Source organism: Pelmatolapia mariae, linkage group LG7 (genome assembly GCF_036321145.2).
Source record: "Pelmatolapia mariae isolate MD_Pm_ZW linkage group LG7, Pm_UMD_F_2, whole genome shotgun sequence".
Classification (NCBI taxonomy): domain Eukaryota; kingdom Metazoa; phylum Chordata; class Actinopteri; order Cichliformes; family Cichlidae; genus Pelmatolapia; species Pelmatolapia mariae.
In genome coordinates, this window is record NC_086233.1 from 9,352,774 (window position 1) to 9,376,390 (window position 23,617).

Genomic DNA, 23,617 nt, shown 5'->3' on the forward strand with positions numbered 1-23,617 from the left:
ACACAAACAGAAGCAGAGCAAATCAGGATGAAGGTTTCACACTCTCCAGTGCAAACGTTCCCCGTCTAACCTCACAATACAAGAAAAGAAGAAAATCTCTGAGCAAAGACCATAACATCACCATGTTACCAGGCTACAAGGGCAGGTGCACTGTTGTTCTAAACACAATGGATTATCACACGAAAATTACTACGCCGACACTTGGATATACCAATACCTATGAAGCCTTAAAACGAGACCCCACAAGCAAATACAAAAAGAACGTCATGAGTTGCTTACAAGAACTGGAAAAGGATGAAGTTATTGACTGTCCTACTTACCATTGGCTACACCGAGGGGAAGCTATACGCTGTATTTAAAGACTTCCAAAGATCCACAAAGAAGGGGTCTCACTCAGACCCATTGTTATCAGTATAAACTCAGCCACCTACAACATTTCCAAACACCTTGCCACCATCCTAGCACCCCTTGTTGGAACACCCCCAATCACATCGAAAACTCCACTGACTTCACCAACAAGGATCAAAAACTTACACTTGATCCAGATGAAACCATAGTGTCTTTTTTTGCGGTCTCTCTCTTCACTTGCATACCTACAATTGAGGCAGTGGAAACTGTCAGAAAACAACTACAACAAGACAGCTCCTTGGAAAACAGAACCAGCTTCACCCCAGATCAGATTTGCACACTGTTAGACTGCTTTACCACCACATATTTTAAATACAGTGAGGGTTTTACAGACAAAAACATGGATGTGCCATGGGTCTCCAGTGTCACCTATTGTAGCCAGCCTTTCCATGGAGGAAGTGGAAAGCAAGGGTCTTGGCTCTTTTAAAGGGACAGCACCTAGCCACTGGTACACATAAACTGATGACACCTGGGTCAAAATCTAAATCCAAGAATTACAATCCTTCTCTGCTCACTTCAACTTAGTGGATAGAAACATAAAGTTCACCAAGGAAGACAAAAAGGATAGCATTGTGTTTGCTAGCTAATCGAAGCCTTACATCACTCCCACACTGTCAAGCTTATTGCGACATTTGTGGTCTAGTCTTCAGGCCAATCAGCCTCCACTCCGCGTACTTTAAATCTCACTGCTCATCCATCATTTGCCCTTCCAGGTGCCTTCTAGCAACCCACACCCTCCACATCTCCGCTTTACCCAAGTCATTCAGTGACTCATCAGAGTCTAATCTCCAAATAACATAATTTTATTCTGTATATCAATAAATCATGTTCAATTGTTTCTAATGATATCTCCGAATTGAACTGCCTTTGTTTATATTGGAAATATTTAGGAAAAGATACTGGTATATGTTGAGTCTAAATATCACGCAACGGTTTCCAAATAATATGTCGCGTTTGACCACTGAGCTCACGTTTAAATTTCATATTTGCCTTTTTTTGTTGACCCTAAGTTTTGCCAAAGTTTTGCCAAGAGAAATAGACTGAGCGGCCTATTAACAAATATCCTATAGTATACTATTATATAATAAGCTCAAGTTATTAATGTCCAGTTATTTAAAAATCAATACCTATTATCCATTACCTACTCCTACATAATGTCTGTGTGATAACAGTAAACATCCCCCGTGCCTCCCTTATCATTTTACTGCACTACAAACTTCTTAAGCTATGTTTAAAAAGGAAAAAGAGATCAAATATATCACATATACCATTTAATAATTAGTATGACTACAGCAGGGAAGGGCAAATTGTTTTTATAGCTACTGTAGCTCCTTTTAAAAAATCTGAAATCAGTTCAAAACTGGTAGACATTAAGCTAGAGTAAGGGTTTCCTCCTTTCTCCTGAAATCAGAGATACAACTTCTTTTTGAACCATCAAATATTTTCACACCTTGAGTTTCCTCCTGGCATTAAATTTCTTCAGGCACTCGACGGTCTCCTGTCTGTGCATCATTGAGGCCACCGTTGAGCGTTGCTGTGGGGAGACAGAGAAAGAGTTGCTGAAAATAAAATGTTACAAGAGCAGCTGTGACAGTGATAGGTTTATGTGGGCAGGAGCTGCCAGTGAGATTCTGCATTGGTGAAATGTGTTAATTCTGAGGCCCTTTAGGTAACAAAATTTCAGCAAAACTTCAGGATAAAGAGATTCAACTTGGCTTTACACTATCCGCACAATACATTCTGTTTCATTGCAGAGATAATGATATGGTGTTATGTTAAGGATTTAGATCTTTGACTTAGCTAGTGATTTTGTTGATTTTTTGGGCCAATTTCTCTCAAATTTTACATTAGTCATTCTTACTAACTATTCCTGCAAACATCACAGGTACTGGGTTTATGACTTATACTGATGAAGACAGTCAAGAAAAGATATTGTGCCAAAGTTTTATTTCATAAACTGGCAAAAGTTCACTTAAAACTCCAGTGAATACAATTGCCTAAGGGAATATTTTTCTTTTCCAATGAAAGACAAGTGTTACAGATGGACGTATGACTGTAACTAGTGTTCAGTCTAATGGTTATATATGAAATGTAAATTCTAATTAGATATATTAATTAGATATAATTAGGTATATTAAATCCTAATGAATAAAAATTCTATTAGACCATCTGTCATAAAAACAAAACAGAAGTAAAAATTAACTTTGTAAAATAATTAAATTGATCAAATAATACATTTGACATAAACTAGTTTTAAACTGAAAAGTACTGAATTCATTTAATTAAACTGACATTTTTATACCCCAAAAAATTACCAACAAAAGGTGGTAGCACCAAAGCTCATTTAGAGAGCAACTGTGTTTCTGATTATTTTTATTACAGTCAAAACAAGTCATTTAATTCATTTAAATGTATTTTCCTTCTGAATCTTGTATCAAAAAACACTTCTATCAAAAAGTACTTTTCCTGGAAGAAAAGTGTTCCATTGGGCTCAAGCTTGTGTTTTTAGTTCAGAATCCAGAGCCTCTTGAATTGTTACATTAATCAAGGGCCCTTGTAAGATGGCATTTATTTACAGAGCATCAAGCTGTGATTTATTGCCAAACAAGTTGAACATTTGTACTCTGCGATGTATTTTTATTATACACACTAACACACTGTTTAAGATGTCAATTTACTCTACTTTAAACATAATTTTAATTTTCTAGACTTCTTTGGGGAGTCTAGAGATTTCTGCAGGAATTTAACTTATCATGTGGAACTCAGGTCTTGGTTGCTGAAGGTTAATAGGTTGAACTTTTGCCTGTCTATGGAAAAAAACATATTCAAGATAAGCTGACATGTCAGCACATATTTGCACATGTCATATTTGGCAGTTTTAAGCACATGTTCTCATAGTTGCTGATAGAGGATTTGCAAATTACAAATTGCTTGATAGTCAAATCAGGAGCTGTGAAATATTGTTTCCTGTCAGTTTTAATGGGATGCTGGATGTGTATATGCTACTTACGCAGACCCATGGGTGCTTCAGAGCCTCCTGGGCAGTGATTCTCTTGGCTGGATTAATGGTAAGCATCTGGTTGATCAGATTTTTAGCCTCGGGAGTCACTGTGTCCCACTCTGGGGAGGGAAACTAAACCAAACACACACCTAAGCATGCCCACATATACAATAAAAATATGTACCACATCTTATTTAACTTAAAGAGAAACAGAGATGAGAAGCTGACTAACATCATATGCTCCAGCTTTGATCTGTTGGTAGAGTTTGTGTTGGTCCTCGTCCCAGAACGGAGGGTACCCAACCAAAAGGATGTAGAGGATCACACCTACACACATAAACAGCCATTGTTTGAGTGACAAGAACAAAATTGGCAGAGGTGGTGCTGAAAATAGACAAAAAAAAACCTACCACATGCCCAGATGTCTACAGGTTTACCATATGCTTCTTTCCTCAGCACTTCTGGAGACAAGTAGCCGGGAGTACCCGCAAAGCCTACACACGAAAACAAAAAAGCAACACAAATGAAGGCTCTGTTTCTTGGAGAAAGTACAGAAAAGAATGCATTTGAAAAGGTTCTGCTCCTATCCTTTAGATAACCTCTTCTTTTGGTGCTTAACTTTTATAGTTTGATTTGTATTTTGTGCCACCTTTAAAAGGCGGTGGGGCAGCTGTGGTTCAAATGGGTTGTCTACTAATCAGATCGTCAGGGGAAACGTTATCCCTGGGCTGAACTCCAAGTTACGGCCAGTCAAGTGGTATCAATTCCTTTATACTACAGGAACTGCATGCATACTCTGTCAACAGGAGGCTGGACATTATTGTTCATCAGGAGGAACCAAGGACCCACTGCACCAGGACAGGATCTGCCAATTGGTCGACGGATCCCTGCCAGTCAGTGTGGCATTGCCTACCTTATAGTGGACTGTGTATCGCTCCATGGATATGTTTTTCCACACCATAATTGACACTTCAACACAACAGCCATGCTAAATGATCTTACAGTCAGCACAACATTCTCCATAGCTTCTTTCACGTCACATGTGCTCAAGATGAATCTGCTCTCATCTCTGAAAAGCGTAGGGCAGCAGTGGTGAACTTGCCAATTTGGATATTCTATGATAAATGCCAATTGGGCTCCAATTGGGATTGGGATGCTGACCCCTCAGGTCACCCTCAATTCAAATTATTTCTATTTTATTTATATAGCGCCAAATTAAAAAAACAAACAAACAGTTGCCTCAAGCCGTTTTTATATTAAAAGGTAAAGATTCTACAATAATACAAGTCTGTTTCTGATTATTTGGTCAGAGACATTCACACATTCACACCAGCTTGAGATCATTTTGTAGGGTTCTAGCAGTGGCCATACTGTTTCTTCCAGCACAAAGGACACGCATGCCACTTAAGGACCTTCTATGGTCCTGTCCAGCTTTCCTAGAGTAACTGCTTGGAAATTCTGGAATTTCCTCCATGCGCTTACCACTGGGATGGGAGACACAGCAAACGTTCTGTCAATGGCATGTATTGATGTGCCATCCTGAAGGAGTTCGACTACATGTACAACCTCTGTAGGGTCCAAGTGTTGCATCAGTATTGAGACTGACCTTAGTCAAATGCAAAAGTGTTAAAAAAACAATGAGAAAACACAAGGAAGGACAAATATCTGTGGCTTCAACTTGTATAACCTTTTGTGTTTTGGGGGTTGTCTTATCCTTTAGATAATCTCTTATTTAGAATTAGATCATCTTTGTCTTCTAAATGCTTCCTTAATTTTTTGAGCATGAAACTTTGTCTTTAGCACTTTTTCTAATTGTACGTATGTTTTGAAATTAATGGAGATGCTTTTCTAATTGTGTTATTTTTAATAACACCTACAGACACATGCACACTTCTGTGTGTGTGTGTGTGTGTGTGTGTGTGTGTGTGTGTGTGTGTGTGTGTGTGTGTGTGTGTGTGTGTGTGTGTGTGTGTGTGTGTGTGTCTTACCAAACCAAGCCTGTTGGTCTCCTTGCACTTCAATGGCCAGTCCAAAATCAGCCAACTTGACTGCTGCATTCTTACATTTGCTGGCCAGCAGCAGGTTTTCTGGCTGAAGGTGTAACACAAGCACAGTAGTGTCATGTTAGTGTTACATTTTATGACCTTATTAATTTATGTCTCAAGGTTGTTACGACATTGTTACTGAAAGGCTTTTCTTAAATTGCTTCAGAAGGGGTGGCAAAATCTAGGGAAGTTTTTATTTCATGTTAAGTCATTTGTAACTCCATCTAACCTATCTTACACACTCACAACAAGTACTATAATCACTATGCAAAGATCTCAACAGTAATCTTGCAGAGTTGAGCCAGATAAAATTTTAGTATCACATTCAACAAGCTTAAGTTTGAATTTTTTTTTGCGCTTTCATTTGGTTTCTTTGTGGCTGATATTTTATTTTATTTTATTTTATTTTATCATTAAGGCAGTAGTCTTTCTGTGACATTTTATTTTTTTAGCAACTGGAAGGACCTGTCCTTCCAAGATGGTCCCTGTTCTTTTTTTTTTTTTTCCTGTTTCTTGAGTTTCTGCTGCCTGGGGTATTCACTAAGCACATGCTCAGTGCTACATCATTGCTACATCTTCCTGATGTACTGATGGATCTTTGTTGTTTCATCTTGGATAGTATTTCTGACAGTGACTAATCAGTCTCTTTCCTCCCCCTCAGTGTACAGTGTCAGGGCACCAGGCTTGGGATGGAACCCTCCACGTATGGTAAGGAGCTTTCTTGTCTTGATGTCAGTGGCTTATATTTCATATTTTGGTCAGCTTATTATCCTAGCAGAGCACCTGATGACTGATGATGATGATGTTTATGACTATGCAGCATAAGCATGTGTGAGGCATTCAGAAACGTTTTCATAATGTTGCTATTTGCAGGGATTGACACATCTATCACAACTGCAGTCCTCTGTTCCTTGTCAATCACCACTATGACTGGTTGCTTGGACAGCAGCTTCCTAACTCCCACAAGAATTTAGCCCCATTTGTTCTCAACCACCTTTGATGGTGTCTCCTTTAGTGACTTGGGGTGTTCTAGTCCACATGTGGCGCAGATGTTTCTATAGAGCTACTTGGTTGCGCCTCTCGGTGTACTCTGTCCAAGCTTGCATCTTGCACCCTGCTACTATGTGTTGGATAGTCTCCGGGGCACCTTTGTACTGTCCGCAATTTGAGTCCTGTTGGCTGTGGTAGTGTCCTGCTTCTACTGATCTCATGCTCAGCTCTATGTGTATATGCAAACATTTAGAAAATCAATAAATGCATTTTGGGGGGGGGGAGTAGTCAACTGACTGTGGAAAATGGGGCATTAGGAACAAGTTTTTTCTCTTACTTCTTTTCCTATACATAACTTTAAAGGGAAAACAGGAGAATGAGGCAGACCAGTTATACCCAGATCAGAACGCTAAAAATAGTTAAGGCTACAGACATATTCAGAGGTACAGTCATACATGTTCCAGCAAATAAAATGTACTCTCTCATTTTGAGGTTGAGACAGACAGATGGGACTGAAAAATGTGTATAAGCCTTTTTTGCCTTTGTTTATTTGAGGACGACCAAACACATCTTGTCTGTCTGCAATAGTCGTGTCTTTGCTGCTCAGACACTGATGTAAAAAGCAAATGTGACAAATAACTACACAGAAATGACAGCTCTTTGTTGTCTGACTAGTTTATGCTAACAGTGACAGATCTGTGTCACAGAAGCAGCAATCATTTCACCACAGTGATAGAAACAGCTGTATGCTGTAATCCAGCTGAAGGACAGTCATCATGTCACCCTCTGCTGGTTGATTTAAAACACAGAAGGTGCATACAGTAAAGGCCTTAACTCTTAATCCAGTTGACAAAATCATAATGAGAGATTTGAAGAAAGTAAATGTGCCCAGTAGTTCAATCTTATTCAGAAATATTCCACGACTGTTGGACAAATGTATTTTTCATTCCACAAAGAACAGACTCAGTTGTTTGATATTTTAGGAAATACTACTACACTTTATTAATAAAATGTTCTAGTTCTAGTTCATTTGGACAACTTAAAATAACCCAAAACAGAACAAAACACTTTCTAAGTCAAGATTTGAACTTCAGACTAATCGGGCAATTAATTGTTGTACTTTTTTACTTAGTCAAAATGAACAGATGATGTTTTTGTACTTTTTGACACTATATCATAATCATGATAAAGAGAGCTGCAAATGTCAGTATCAAACACAAAAACTGTATATATTATATACAGTTGTATACTCAATGGGTAAAAAAGTCAAATTAAAAACTAAAGTCAAAATGCAAAAGTGTTTAGTGTTTTCCTTTCCTAAATGTTATCAAAAGTGCACCGAATTCTTTATAAAATTCAGATTTAAAAACTCAAGTTGTGAGATTTTAACATATCATCTATTCTGTATATCACTTGTCCACTTTCCTGACTTGTACCAAAGGATGTTAGATGATTAATGTGATTAATATTAATTGCTAAACATGAGGATATTAACTTCATCATCAAACAAGTTACCATGCTGTCTCATATTTTCCAATAAAAATCAGAAATTTGCTTTAGAAAATAATCAGTAGGTAACTGTAGTTTCCATGTTTATACCTGGAAAAAAATTCACATTTTGATATTTGCATAAAATTGATAAAATCCTAACAGAACACATGCAGAGGATTCCACACAAATGCACTGTACAGTGATGTTGGTACTGAAATAAGCATCCAACCATAGTCTGATTAGAGCAGGCTCAGGGCTGACAATTATCGTTGTTTCTATTTCTGTGTCTAGACAGCAAAAAAACAAAAAACAAAAAATGATCCAAGTGACTATGAAAGTGAATTCATTGTTAACTCCGACAGTGGGGGTGGTGTGTGGGGGTTTATACTGTCCTCTTAAAGAAAAGGGTTACTGCAAATCATCATAAAATGATGTTCTATATAATGTAGTATTTCTTTGAAGATGGGCGTGTTCTCTCCATGATGACACTGTCACGAATCACAGGATGCAAGGGGTCACTAATTGGTTTAATGAAAATGTAGTACTGTCTAAAATATAGTGAGTACAGACTATATAGCGCACAATTCTTCAATGTTTTACGAAAAGTAGTGTACATCTGATGGTCGCTACCCAAGCATTGTATCCAATCATTCATTGTATTAAAGTGAGAGATGAAAATAAAGAGAGCAGTGCATCAAAGCATTAACTAATACCATGATGAAATATGGCAAATTTAATAAGTATTGCTGAAAAAACATTGCAATCAGTATTTATTAAGTATTTATTAAATGAAATATTTATTTATTTATGTACAGAATATTGACAAAAGTATTACTTATCCATCTAAATCCTTAAATTCAGGTAATCCAATCACTTCCATGGCCACAGGTATATAAACTTAAGCAACTAGTCATACACAGTGCTTCTACAAACATTTGGGAAAGAATGGGTTGCTCTCAGTTCAGTGAATTCTAGTGTGATGCTGTGATAGGATGCCACCTCCAAACAAGTCCAGTTGTGAAACTTCCTTGCTATTAAATATTCCATAGTAAACTGTTGGGGGCAATATAACAAAGTAGAAGTCATTGAGAATGACAGCAACTATGCCATGAAGTAGTAGGCCAGGTAAACTGCATGGTGTGCTGAGGTTGGCAATCACTACAGATCTCCAAATTGGGCCTTCAGATTAGCTCAAGAAGATTACATAGAGAGCTTCATGGAATGGCCACTTCATGGCCAAGTTCCAAATGCAGTGAAGTAAAGCATGCCGCCACTGGACTCTAGAGAAGTGTCAGTAGAGAAGTGTTCTCTGAAGTGATGCATCATGCTTCTTTGTCTGGCAATCTGATCAACAAGTCTGGATTTGGCTATTGCCAGGAGAACAGTACTTGTCTGATTGCACTGTGCAAAGTATAACGTTTGGTTGAGGGGGAATCATGATGTGGGGTTATTTTCAGTAGTTGGGCTCAGCCCCTTAGTTCCAGTGAAAATAATGCTTAATGCTTCAGCATACCAAGACATTTTGGAGAATTTCATGCTCCCAACTATGTGGGAACAGTTTGAGGATGACCCTCTCCTGTTCCAACATGACTGTGCACAGTGCTTTAAGTGGCCCAAAAGAGGTGCCGGTACTCTATTTTTTTTCCGCCTCCCCTGAGGTAACAACAACTATATTGAATGGGTTTTATATACAACAGTCAACAGACAACCTTATACAAAATAATAAATCATTTTATTAGTTTGTGGATTTGCTTGAGCTAGAAAGAGCTACTGAACATAAATAAAATGTGCAAAAAGGTATTGAAAATTTTTTTTAACAAAATGTAAATAAAATAAATTATAAACTAATTTGTATTTTGCTCTCTCTCGAGTCACTGCTGCTATCAGCAGTGACTCAAGAGAGAGAGCAAAATACAAATTATTTTATATACATTTTGTGTAAAAAAAACACTTTACAAGTGCTGCTGCTATCAGCAGCAGCACTTGTAAAGTGTTTTTTTTTACACAAAATGTATATAAAATAAATTATAAAATAATTTGTATTTTGCTCTCTCTCTTGAGTCCCTGCTGGTATCAGCAGCAGCACTTGTAAAGTGTACCTGCAGAGCTTGGTAGTTCTCCCATACTGCTTTCACTGTTCTCTCACTTGAAGCAACCCAACGCACTGATAAAACACGGCCTATCACAAGGAGACGTTGTCCAACATTGTGAGCACTCTCGGTTAACTCCCTTTGGTTTTTTGGTGATGCATGGTAGAGGGAGTAAAGCTGATCTAAGAATATTTTAAAGTGGTTGATTCCTCCTACCTCCTTCAAAACATCACAAACTGCCAGTTCCAGTCTGTGATTGGAACAATGCCAGACAAACAGGTAAGGGAATTTGGAACAAAGCTGCACAGCAACTCCTGCTTTCCTCCCAAGCATCACTGAGGCTCCATCACAAGCAAATGCCAACAAATGTTCCTGTAGGTAGTGAGGGTCAAAGCCATTATTATGAAGACATCCTAACAGTGCTTCAGTGATGTCCTTTGCTGTGGTCCCCTGCAGCTCAATCAGTTCAAAAAATATTGTGTCTGGATTTTCACTGGAAATAGCTGACCGCAGGCACACGACAAGCACAGACTTTCCACTTATTGTAGTGGATTCATCAATGAGCACACACAATTTTCTTTAATTCATCACTATGTCATTGACTACCTTCTTTTTCATTTCAGCTGCAATGTGATCCAGTATATTTGCACATGAGTTATTAGAGTGCAAAACTCTGCCCATCTTGACACCATTTAAGACTTGCAACTGGACATCTATTGGCATGTCTGTAAAGGGACGCCCATGCTTGCCAATCTTATAAGCTGTTCTAAACACATTGCAAGTTGAAGCGTAGTCAGCCTTTCTCATATCTTCAATGTGTTTTTGCATTGTATTTTGTGTTGCCTTCTCTTTTATTTCAACTGCTTTCTTGTGATAAATTGAGTCTCTGTGCTCTTTTATTTTCTTTCGTAGTGAGTTTTGTTGTGCAGCCTTGTCCTTTCCAAAAGACGAGATTAAGCACCCACTCCACTCCTGCGACACTCTCTGCCCTTGCTGCATGTCCACGCGAGCACAAACTTGACTACACACACTACAACCCAACTTTTGATTTCTGCTGATCAGCCACTTGTAATTTGTGGAGAAATACCGGACTTGTGCTTGGGACCAACATTCTGGCCACTCATGCTCGCTAACGCGGCTGTTGTCATCGGTAGAAATGGTGTCATTCTCGTCCTCGTCGTCGCCAAAAGTGCCGTCGTCCGCGGCTGCGGCACTAGTGCAGCTTTCATTAGCTTGCGTCTGACCTGCAGCGATATCATTCTGGCTTGGTGGGGTGTCAGCCAGCGAGTCCTCTGATTCTGACCTTGTTCTTTTACTACTCAGAGTCTGAAGCCAGGAGAGCATATTAAGTGTTCATTGTTTTTGTATTTTAACCGAGCAGCTGTTTGCGCGTTTTACACACCCTCTCCGGACCACGTTGAGTTGTTGACATGACAACGGCAAAAGCGACGCATGCGCTTTTCACTTGTAAAGCACATTGGTGTATGGGTAATGTAGTCTCTGCTCTCGGTGGGACGAATTAGGAAGCGTGCTTGTGAAGGGCGCTCTGAAAAGCGGCAGCGCAGCCAAACGATTATAACAGATGTCACCCACAGTATGCTTTCTAGATTTCCTAGTGCGTCCTAGTATTACACTCCTTGTATAATTACTCTTTGTGCCTCCTTTTGCTTTCTGTTTTGGGATCATGTTTTCCTTTGATCAATCCAGCATTAAATATTCACCTTATATTCACTTTGGTTTCCTGCATTCTGCACTTGGGTTGGAAAACAATTAACCAAATTCCGCACAGCTGATAGTCACAGAGCAAGTTGACCGCACAAAGCACCCAGAGGACACAACAATCTGCATGGAAGAAAATGACTTAGACTGTTCTAGGTTTCTAGTCTACTCACAAAGACTGAGAGAAACAGCTGATATGAGGGCTTGGCCAGCTGCTATCTCAGCATTCGAAGGTATAAAATCTCACAAACCTCAACTGCTTCACTCGCTGGTTATTCCCACTTCTTACTCCCAGTTACTTCACAGTAATTGACTATTATAGGACAATTCAATTCAATTCAGTTCAACTTAATCTTATTTATATAGCACCAAATCACAACAACAGTTCCCTAAGGGGTTTTATATTGTTAGGTAAAGACCCTACAATAACACAGAGAAAATAAAAAAAAAACAACAACAATCAGATGGCCCCCTATTAGCAAGCACTTTGTGGACAGTGGGAAGGAAAAAGTCCTTTTTAACAAGAAGAACCTCCCCAGCAGCCATGTGCCATAACTGGTTGGTTTCAAGGGGAGGAAGACAGGACAAAAGACACACTCTGGAAGAGAGCCAGGAATGAATAATAATAATAATTACGTCCAGAGTAGTGTTTAAAAACATACTGAGTGAAAGAAAGGTGAGTGAACACTTGTGCATTAGTGCACTAGTGCATTACGCCCTGAGGAGCCTAAGGTTATTGCACTAATTCAGGGTTACCTAATCCAGACCTAAGAAAATGCTTTGTCAAAAAGGAAAATTTTAAGCCTAATCTTAAAAGCAGACAGTGTGTCTGTCTCCCAAATCCAAATTGTGAGCTGTTTCCACAGAAGAGAGGGCTCCTCAGGTTGTACAGGCTGCCTTAGTTTCTATATTTCCTGGGTCAGAGAGAGTACTGATCTACCCAAGGCCTTCCCTGAATCTGTGTCTCAGCAAGTGAACCCAGTGAATTCTGAACAAACTAGTCTAGCCAACTTGGAGCTTCCACTGTATCCCGCGCTGGAGCTGCTGTGGACCCAGACATCAGAAAAGTGCACCCTGCTCAGCTCCCACAAGAGTTGACAGAGTCTTCTGAGTATCCTGAGCCCTCAGGGTATGATTTATCTACTCCATTGGCCGTCCAACTAGCCCCCACAGCTACTTAGTCTCCGCCACTAGCCACCTCACCAGCTCAGGGAGCTGGTGAGGTGATCATCATCTCTACCAAGGCCTCTGTCCTTTGTCCTTTGATCCTGCCCCATGAAGTACATGGTCATGGAATAAAACATTTGGCAAGCTTTTCAAGACCATTTAAGGGGAAATAAACAGGCTTTCCAACAGCACAAGATTTATTAATTTTATTTAGTAATTATTAATTATAATTTATTTATTAATTGATGACCAAACACAAATTTCTTTACTTTTTGTACTAAGTTTATATAGTCTTAAAATCAATAAAAAGCCATCACACATATTTCTGCTATAAATGTAATGTAAATTGCTATATTAATGTAAACATACATTCTTGACAATATTTTGTCTTGACTGCATCATTACAAAATATTATTTGGGTTTTTTTGTTCTTTATAGAGCTTTAGGTTGTTCTTTAATTATATGTTGGTTTGTTATTAACATTGTTTTTTTTAATTTGTTTATTTGCTACTCATACATACTGAACAAATCACTAAAAAAAATGTATGTAATTCAGTACAGCAGATATTGTTTTATACAGCTGCAGTATGTATCTATGCTGTAAGAAACAGCATATGATAATAAGAGGAATGCTTGATATACACAAAAAATATTCAAACATTCCTCTGTGAAGGATTAGTTACTTTCATCTGTGAACAGGGATTCATTGTTACCTGTTCAGATATATATACATATCCTGCTTAAACATGAAGCAGGTCAATGAAAGTCCAAAGGAACTTAATCAAAAGAACATCAGCTGCGTGGTATACATCACTGCAGCACTGGAGGTGAGCAGAAACAAGGTTTCCAACTGCTATGAAATTTCTCTTTCAGTTGTAGTCCACTCAAGTGCATGCACAAGACAGAACTTCAACATATGTCCACAAACACTCATGCACATTTTGATAAATCCAGCCCATAGACATGCACAGACATGCTGGATATAAATATTTTCACTGCACTTACCAGCTGTCAATTACAACAGTCAGACAAAACACAGAACTATGGAGAATTAAGTAGAGTAACCGCTTACTGATTTACAAAAAAGTGAGACCACAGCCATACTGGGTCTTCATCAGGCAAACAGACAACATGACATCAGAAGATGATATCCAGACCAAACTGCAATACAGATGACAAAACTCAACAAAACATAATCTGCTATACCACTCACATATAACAGTGGGAGTTCCACATAGAACTTTTTTTTAAAATTTGGAACACTTTCGAAAAACCGGCACTGTTCATAATTAATAATTTGTAATGTAAAGGCATAAACATGCAGCAAAATTTATAATGCTACAGTGCAGAACAGTGGTCACATTCTGGTTTATAAGGCCTATAGTTCCTGATGAAATATTTGCAGACGTTTACATATGAAAAGCAGGTTGTGTCACACTATTCTATTTATAGTATGCAGATTTATGAAATTTAATGATTACCATATTTGTGAACATTTAGGAGGGTTGTTGTTGTTGAATTACATTGTTCATCACAACATTTGTGACACAGTGAAAGTAATAGTGAAGTTGTTTTGTTTTTATAACAACAATTTTATAACATTTCAATAATGAGTTTGTTATTCCAAAATATGTGGCTGATATGTGGGATTCCTCCAGGTTCAGTTCTGGGTCCATTGCTATCCTCCTTTAACATGCTCCTTTTAGCCAATCATTACATCTTTTTCTGTCATTTCTTATCATTTCTATACCTATGATATTTAGATGTACATATCCTTATATCACATATATATATATATATATATATATATATATATATATATATATATATATATATATATATATGTATATATATATATATATATATATATATATATATATATATATATATATATAGGATATACATTTTTGAGGCAGGTATCTGTTTGTATAACTTTCATGTGTTTTTGTCATGCTGGCCATTTGCCTGAAAAAGAAAATCTTTCTTTTTTCTTCCAGAAACATTTGGAAGGTATCATTCTTTTTGTGGAAGCTCTATATTTTTCCTTCATGGACTCTTGTCCCTGAGCTAAACCTGACCTGAACATAGTACAGAATGTTCCTTATACTGATTTTATAGCTATGCAGCTAAAATTCACACACCTACATGGACACAGACACATGACCTGCTCGTGACTCACCTTGAGATCTCTGTGAACCACACCCATCTGATGGCAGTGGAGCACGGCCTCCAGGATCTGCTGGATGCAATGACTGCATGCAGACAGCAGGGGGAGCAGGTTAGTCTGAACACATTTAGCACATTTAGCCCCAACTGTCACAGGCACACATACATGTTTTCAGTGTAGGAACCAGCTCTCTCTTCCACACTCAACACGTTTGCACACACATATAAAAAAGTGTGAACCTGTCTGTGAGCTACACAGAGAGAATGTGTGCAGTTTGCTATTTTCTGTTTTAAAGAAAGTGCCAAATATTAGTCAGGCAGCGTAGGAGGGCTCTGCAGTTCCATGTGGGAGACACTCTGTCTAACCTGTATATTTTTGTGTGTAATTTATTTAGCAGCAGTGATAACAAAGCCTTTGAGGAAAAGATTCTGCAAGTATTTAAAGTTGTCGCTGCTGCCACTCTGTCACTCTATTGACCTCTACTCCTTCACCCTTTCTCAGGTTTTCTCACTCACTCAGTCACTCTTGCTCAAAGTATGACAGTCCTGGGACCCACAGGAATTGTAAATATATTTCAGACTTCTAAAATAGTACAACAAGAGCTGCAAAAGCAGAACCAGAAGACAGGCAAGACAGGCAAGGGGAGACAAACAAACAGGCAGCAGGCACAGACAAGACTTGTATCAAATCACAGGCAAAAATTAAAAAACAGGACTATAAAATACAAGCAGCTCTTGTACAGAGGGTGCACAGCAATGCAACACAGTGAGACACACACACACCTTGAGGTCCCTGTGCACTATGTCATGGTGGTGGGTGTAAGAGACACTGTCTAGAATCTGATGAATACAGTGACTGTGGAGACAGAACAACAGAGTGAAGACCAGATAAAGGAAGCAACACGAGAAGGAAAGGGACCAAAAACATAGTAAGAAAGAGAAGTGGACAGAGAAGAGAACGGGAAGATCTGAGGCACAGAGGCTGTTGCAGGGCGAGGAAGAGAGGGAGTTGATGTAAGAAGCACTTTACATATTTCCTGATTTGCCTCCGACTAGACATATAGAGTTTTTTAAATCTCCATTGCTAAGATTTCATTCAGTTCATAAACATATCTTTGTTTCTTCATCTTGCTATTCTGTTCAAATTAAAAGTGAATTTTTAATCCATGTACATGGAGCTTTTCTAAAATGGCCTCCAGAGTGTGTAAACCTGAAAACACAGCTGCACTATGTGACAATGAGAGAAAAGGAGCTTTGTAGACCTGTCGTCATATTACCAACAAAACAGAACATGAAGCTGTGTACTTTACAATTGTTGCTAACACAGACTGTGTGTACAGTGGTGTAAAAAAACTGTTTTCCTGTTTTTTGTCACACATTTGTCACACTTAAATGTTTCGGATCATCAAACAAATTTAAACATTAAACAAAGATAACACAAAATGCACTTTCTAAGTAAAGCTGTTTATTATCAAGGGGGGAAAAAATCCATGCCTACGTGGCCCTCTGCGAAAAAGTGATTGCCCCCAGTAAATTTATGTTTTATAACATAAATTAACTGTTTTACATCTTTGGAAAGCGGAGTTCACTTTCTCTAGTCACACCCACACACTTTTCTCAATCAAGAAATCACTTTAATAGGACTGCCCTGACAAAGTGGAGTAGACCAAAAGATCCTCAAAAGCCAGACACCATGCCGCGATCCAAGGAAATTCAGAAACAGATTAGAAACAAAATAAATGAGATCTGTTATCTGGAAAAGGTTATAAAGCCATTTCTAAAGCTGTGGGACTTCAGCGAACTACAGTGAGAGCCATTATCCACAAATGGTGAAAACATGGAACAGTGGTGAACCTTCCCAATAGTGTTTTGCTGCTACAGGACCTGGAAGACTTGCTGTGGTAAATGGAACCATGAATTCTGCTGTGTACCAAAAGATCCTGAAGGAGAATGTTCAGCCATCTTTTTGTGATCTCAAACTGAAGCGCACTTGGGTTGTGCAGTAGGACAATGATCCAAAACACCACCACAACAACAACATGTGGCATAACCTTAAAAAGATGGTTCATGTTCTAAAACCCTTTAATGTGGCTGAATTAGAACAATTCTGCAAAAATAAGTGGGCCAAAAGTCCTCCACAGCACTGGAAAAGACTTTAAAAGATTGCCAGTTATCACAAATGCTTAATTGCAGTTGTTGCTGCTAAAGGGTGGCCCAAACAGTTATTAGGTTTAGGGGGCAATTGCTTTGTCACACAGGGCCATGTAGGGTTGGAATTTATTCCCCTTAATAAAAAACCCCACCTTTATTCGAAACAGCATTTTGTGTTTACTTGTGTTATCTTTGTCTAATATTTAAATTTGTTTGATCTGAAACATTTAAGTGTGACAAACATACAAAAAAATAGGAAATAAGGAAGGTGCAAACACTTTTTCACACCATGGCAAAAGACAGACAAAGCTACAGTAACATTACTCATTGCTTTTTTGAAGTTGGATGGCACAGTTGTGCAGTGGTTAGAAATGTCACCTATGAAAGCTGTGATAGGCCCGCTGACTCTCAACTGGTAAGTGACTGAAAAAATGGACAGAAGGAAATTCTGAAGCCTCATGTTTGCAATATTTTTGCTGTTGCTTTCTTGTATTTTTTTCTAGCTGAATATCACAGATAAGGTATGGACTTGAATAAGAAGTAAACAACACATCCATATGTGTCGATCCCAAAGTAGCTTTGCCATTTGTCAAAGCATATAAAATGGTTTAAAAATGAGTAATTTAAAGAAGACCAAGGAATGATTATCAATAAAACAGGCTTTGGAGAGACTAAGACCACTAACACGCTTAGCATGTGAAATGACTTGATTATAGTCTATTGCAAACAAGGACATGGACAGCTGAGCTGGAGACCTGATAGTCAAGTAGTCATTCTTGTGATATTTCTTTAAAGTCCACTACCAAGGGCACATGCATTGTAATATAAATTCTCTGTGGTCACAAAAAAGCAAGCATTTGTTCACTGTGTGATGATGACATTTACATCACTCAGAAGCAAGCATACCCTAGTGGACTTGTGAGTGTGGAAAGTATTATCAGGCTTTAAGAAAGATTAGTCCCATTACAAAGCCAGAAACTCAAGATTTTCACCATAACCATCTTGGATTTTTGATACCCAATGTGATGAGCAAAGGGGGACTGACGGAGAAACTTAAGAAGTCGCATTTTGCCATTTACCTAAGTAGGCTTGCACTAATACACGATGGAGTCTAATGGAATCTAAAACATAATTCACGAAATTAAGGTTGAACACAAGTTCAGTAACGAAGATCTATATTCATCCATCTGTTTCCATTCCTGTGTGTTTGAGCTGGTAGTGTATCCTTTGCAACACGTCTGCTTTCCCACGATAAACAAACTCAATTCTGTCATCACTCTGGCCCATTTTTTTGTTTTTTTTTGCCTGCCCTCTGTGAGCCAATCATTGTGTTTTCCATGTGCTTTAAACGTCATTGCTGTTTTATCACTCTGCCTTTAAGAAGCACATTCATCCTCCCCATATCTACCTTATCCTGGCCAGATTGTCCAAGTCTCCACCTGTTTTATCTATGCCACCACCAGCATCTAGGCTACATTCACTGGACTTTCCTCTGCTATGTAGCTTCATAGAAATTATTTGGTGATTCGACTCTAACTCTGCATTTCAAAAATCATGTTCAGTTCTTCTATTTAAAATAAATGTCATTTTATAGTCAGTAAGACTTGAAACTACTTATTGAGACTGTACACTCATCAGTTTAGTGCAAATCACAGATCAAGGGATCAGAGCGCCATTTTCCCACAGATTTCTTACATGTACAACCATATTTCTTTTTGAAACCACAGCAATCGCCCCTTTGTGGCTTTCAGAAAGAATGTCGAGACACTTTTGCGATGCCTGTATACAATAAAGTGTAAGCTATCTAGCTGTTGTCCAGTGTTGTCAAGGTGCATATCCAAATTGAAGACAAGTAATAACCAGCACTGAAGAATACATGTCCTGGCATGTATTCTTCAGTGCTGGTTGACATATTTCTTTACTTCAATTTGACTCAGCTTCAGGAAAAAACGATGCAGTGATAGAGCTATGAATCAACATCAACTTCACTTCTTGACTTGTTGGTGCACACAGTAAAGTTAGCTCTTTAACTATTAGCAATTACCCAATAGTCAAATTAGCTATAGCAGCTAGTTAGATAGAAGATTCTGAACAGGGCTGAACAGGTTGTGAATAGGATATTGAGCTGTGATCAACAGGGATAATGGATGCATGGACACCTGGACATGTTGCTGGCTATGCAGAGCAGCAGAGGAATAATAACTGCACTAAACAGAGATGTCCAGAATATGAAGAACTAAATAAAGAGTGAAATCTGGAGCAGAGCACCACAGAGGAGCAGAGCTGAGGAGGTGAACGGCTGAAGACTGAGGCAGAGCAGCATGTATGCTGGAAAAGAGAGATACTGGAGATACTGGAGGACTTTAGTAATAATTCATTTCCTATTCTTCTTAAGAAAAATAAGATATTAATTGTTATTTTCAAATTTTGTTATAGCCAGCTGTGCCATCAGCTTTAAAATGCTGGTAGCATGGTGGTGTGTTGGTTAGCACTGTTGCCTCAGAGCAAGATTTGAATCCACCATGGCCACAGCCTTTGTGGGGTTTGCATGTTCTAATCTGTGGCTGTTTTGGTTTTCGCTGGGTAATCTGGATCTCCCACAGTCCAAAGATATGCAGTTAGTAAGGTTAGGTTAATTTCTGATTCTAAATTTGGCCATAGGTGTGAGTGGCTCTCTGTTAACCCTGCGACTCTGCTGTATAAATAAAACTGAACTAAAATATTGGACTGTAAAGCTTAGATGCTTGCAGCACATCATTTGTAGCTGAACTTTGGTCACTAGTGTACCTGGCTGCATAGATAACCCTCAAATGTATTTACCACACTTCACTCCCTTTGGTTGTTTCTTCAGTTATGGTGTCTTGGACCCAGGGGTCTTAGTTTTGTAGAATCTTTAGGTTTTCTTTTGGGGATGTGATGTTATTTATGTTCTAGTCTTTATTATTTTGTATTGAGTATTATATTAAGTCTTTGTGGTTCTAGTCCACTGTTTCATTGTGAAGTCCGTTCCCTTCTTTCTTCACTGTGTCCCAGTCTCCTCTGCTTCGTCTTCTGCGTAAACTCGTCTGTGTTTTGTCTTCTGTCTGCATCAAGCTAGTGTATCTTTGTCCAGGTCTCCGTGTCAGTCATGTCTCCGTGTATATCTCTTGTCCTTGTCCGTTCTCATGTCTTAATCTGGGTTGCTGTATTTGTTTACCTGCATTTCCGTTCCCATTCTCTGTTGCTTCCTGTTTTATTTTGGTAGCCTGTGTCTCATCTCCAGTATGTTCAGTTTTGCTCTCCTTGTCTCATTAGTCAGTGATTAGTGTCCGCTGTGTTCCCACCTGTGGTCTGTTCCCTCAGTATTCTCTATGTGTTTATATTGTCTCAGTCTTCCCTTGCCCTTTGCCATGTTCTCCTTCTAGGCTGTGTTTATCTTGCTGTACGCTCCACGTTGTCCATGTTCCCTCGTTTATGCCTAGCTCATGAGTTCCTGTTTTCTGCCTGGTCAGATTTATTTTGTATAATGTATTTTATTGTCTTTTGCTCAGCAATAAAGATGTTTTGAGTTTTGCATTGTTCTTTTGAAGTCCTGCATTTGGGTCCTAACCTGCCTTCTACACAGCCAACGTGACACATCGCTTCAAAGTTGAGATCATTTTAATGGGATACCCACCCATTTTGAATTACATTAGTGGTTCTTGTATCATTGCTAGTTTCTTCCTGTGAGGGAGATTAAAAATGCCAGTTTTGCAAGTCTTTACCCATGGTGCAGACTAACAAAGAAAAATTAAAATGCAGACCTGATGATAGTGCTGGAGGAAAAAAATATACAAGACTGTGACAGAGTCATTAGGATTCAACCTCTGGGGATGGACCCCCAGGCCACGGACCGGTCCGTGAGTCGTTTGGTACCGGGCCGCAAGAGTTGAGGCTCGGGTGTGAAATTTATGGTTTTCAGGGTTTTTATCATTATTTTTTAATCATTTTTATCGTTAACTCGGTTACCCTGGGTCTTTTTCCGTGTGTTATGAATAAATCTTTTTTTTGGTACCGGTACTGGTTTTACTTTGTTGTATTTATCCACGACACCTTAAAGGCTGGTCCGTGAAAATATTGTTGGACATAGGCCGGTCAGTGTCACAAAAAAAGTTGGAGACCACTGATCCAGAGGACTCATTATCAGTTTTCTGTGGAATTATTTTACACACTGATTTGTGGTGGACAGAAATTCAAGTAACAACTTCAGTATGTGAAAAGCTGACACATAAAACCAAATGAATCCATATGGTTGGACACCAGAAGAGGTTAAGTAACAGGAAATCTGTTTTTTGGTCATCTAGAGTGAGTGAGACATGAACAGGGTAGAGAAAGAAGGGAGAGACTGAGTGATTCTGCGTACAGATGGAGTACGGAGAGGAAACCGTTAGTGAGATACTGTTGGACAGAAATCAAGACCTGCTAGTCACACACCCACACATGAACACACAGAGTGCCACACACACACAGACACACACATAATTTATGCAAAGAGAACAGGGGAGATTGAAGGCAGCTGAAGGAAAGAATAACAGGGAAAGTAAAGGTTAAAATTAGAGGAATAACTTTCCTTATAGTTTAACACAAATTCCTATCTTTTTTTTAAATATCTTTTGATCTTCAGATCTCCTTTAATTGGTTGAGAGACTTTTCAAACTGGCAAAGCATTAGTATAGCATTTGTTCATTAGAGGCAAGTTCATGTAGCCCCTTTCTGCAAGTGTGTGGATGGATCTTCCTGCAACTTTCTAATATTACTCATTAAACAGAAATAAAGGCTGTGATCTAAATCTGTGATATTATATATTTTTTTAAATAAAAAGACAGAAAATGTTTTGATGCATCCTTAATCAGCCAGGTAAAGAAATCCAAGAGAGCCGATTATGTGCATCTGGATGATGCATTTCAACTGGAAAAAACATGTCATTACTCTGACAAGTGATTTGTTCAGTCTCAGCTGACTATATGTTTCCCCATATTTAGCACCACTGACTGTCTGTGAGTTCTGTTTCATTAAACATATTGTTTAACATACTGTTTAGTGATTAGAAAGTTCAGTATGTATAAGTGGCTTGTGGTTGTATGCATCTTCCATTCAGTCAAGTTGCAGTTATGGTACAGTATATTTTGAAGTCGTTGATGAACTTTATTTGGGAAGCACCAAAGAGTAGTATCACCAATGTCATATCTGGTCAAACTGATTACAATTTATTATTCTGTTTGTGACTTATTGTTTTCAATAATGGCAAGCAAAGTGTTCTTGTTGAACATTACAATGTCAATGAAGTTTTAAACTGGACCATTTGGATATATAATGACCTTTCTTTTTTCATCCTAACACACATTTGTGTGAAATTTGGTCACATTTAGTGTAATTCCAGAGTTAGGACCCAGAGCAGTTTTTTTGTCCTTGGAGCTTGAAGCTTTTTTCAGTTTAACTCAGTTTTATTTTTATAGTGCCAAATCAAAACAATTGTCTCAATGTGCTTTATGTTGTAAAACAACAAGTCTACAATAATAAAGAGAAAATCCAAAAAATCAGACAACCCCCTGTGAGCAAGCACTTGGTGAAAGTGGAATGGCAAAACTCCCTTTTAACGGGAAGAAACCTTCGGGAGGACCAGGCTCACAGGCGGGTAACTATCTGCCACAACTGTTTGGGTTTGATGGTAGGGAGACAGGACAAAAGAGATGCTGTGAATGAGAGCCTGAGATTAATAATAACTTTTCACTTCTAAAATTTAATAAGTTCAAGTCCAAGTGAATATTTTCCCCAATTTGAAAAATTCCCTCAAGGAATCTAAGTGATATCATGTTAATTAGAACAAATCTGACAGACAGGTGATGATTTAAACTCATCTACTTTTGCTACCTTCAACAAAACAAATGACTCTATGAACACCTCTTCATCACTTGTTTGGGAAACAAGCCAACTAGTATTAAGAGGCATGATCATCTCGTACTATAACAGAAAAAAGAAAGACACTGAATGGGATCTCAAATTTGGAATAAAAAATTAAAGATTTTGAAAACGCTTTTGACACTATATAAGCATATATAGGTACATATGTATAAGATATAGAACTATATGATCTAGTTAACAAAAACAGAAAGAAAACACACATGCATGCCAACAGTTTGTCTCAGTGACTTCAATTCAACAAAGTTCAGTGTATTAATATTTCAAGTGAATACCTTGTAAAATCCCAAATCTAGTTAAACAAAACACAGTTAAAGCAATAATTACAGTTACCTAGGACTTATCAGCTGGTTTTTTTTACAGTTCTATAGATATAACTAATGTTTTCAGGATTTTTTTGTAATTATAAACTTCAGATTATGATCTGAATATTGAATACATCATTAAATTGC

General features: G+C 38.3%; 1 protein-coding gene across 8 annotated transcripts in view; it reads right to left on the reverse strand.

Annotated features, from left to right (window-relative positions):
• Nucleotides 1-23,617, reverse strand: part of LOC134630478 (calcium/calmodulin-dependent protein kinase type II subunit beta) — an 83,748-nt gene that overhangs the window by 43,582 nt on the left and 16,549 nt on the right. For all 8 annotated transcript variants that reach the window (XM_063477781.1, XM_063477787.1, XM_063477785.1 and 5 more), the window contains exons 6-11: nucleotides 15,091-15,163; nucleotides 5,398-5,500; nucleotides 3,820-3,903; nucleotides 3,642-3,736; nucleotides 3,419-3,541; nucleotides 1,859-1,942 (exon numbers count right to left, since the gene is read on the reverse strand). In XM_063477781.1, the coding sequence (XP_063333851.1) occupies nucleotides 1,859-1,942; nucleotides 3,419-3,541; nucleotides 3,642-3,736; nucleotides 3,820-3,903; nucleotides 5,398-5,500; nucleotides 15,091-15,163 (562 nt within the window). The remainder of the gene's footprint in view (nucleotides 1-1,858; nucleotides 1,943-3,418; nucleotides 3,542-3,641; nucleotides 3,737-3,819; nucleotides 3,904-5,397; nucleotides 5,501-15,090; nucleotides 15,164-23,617) is intronic.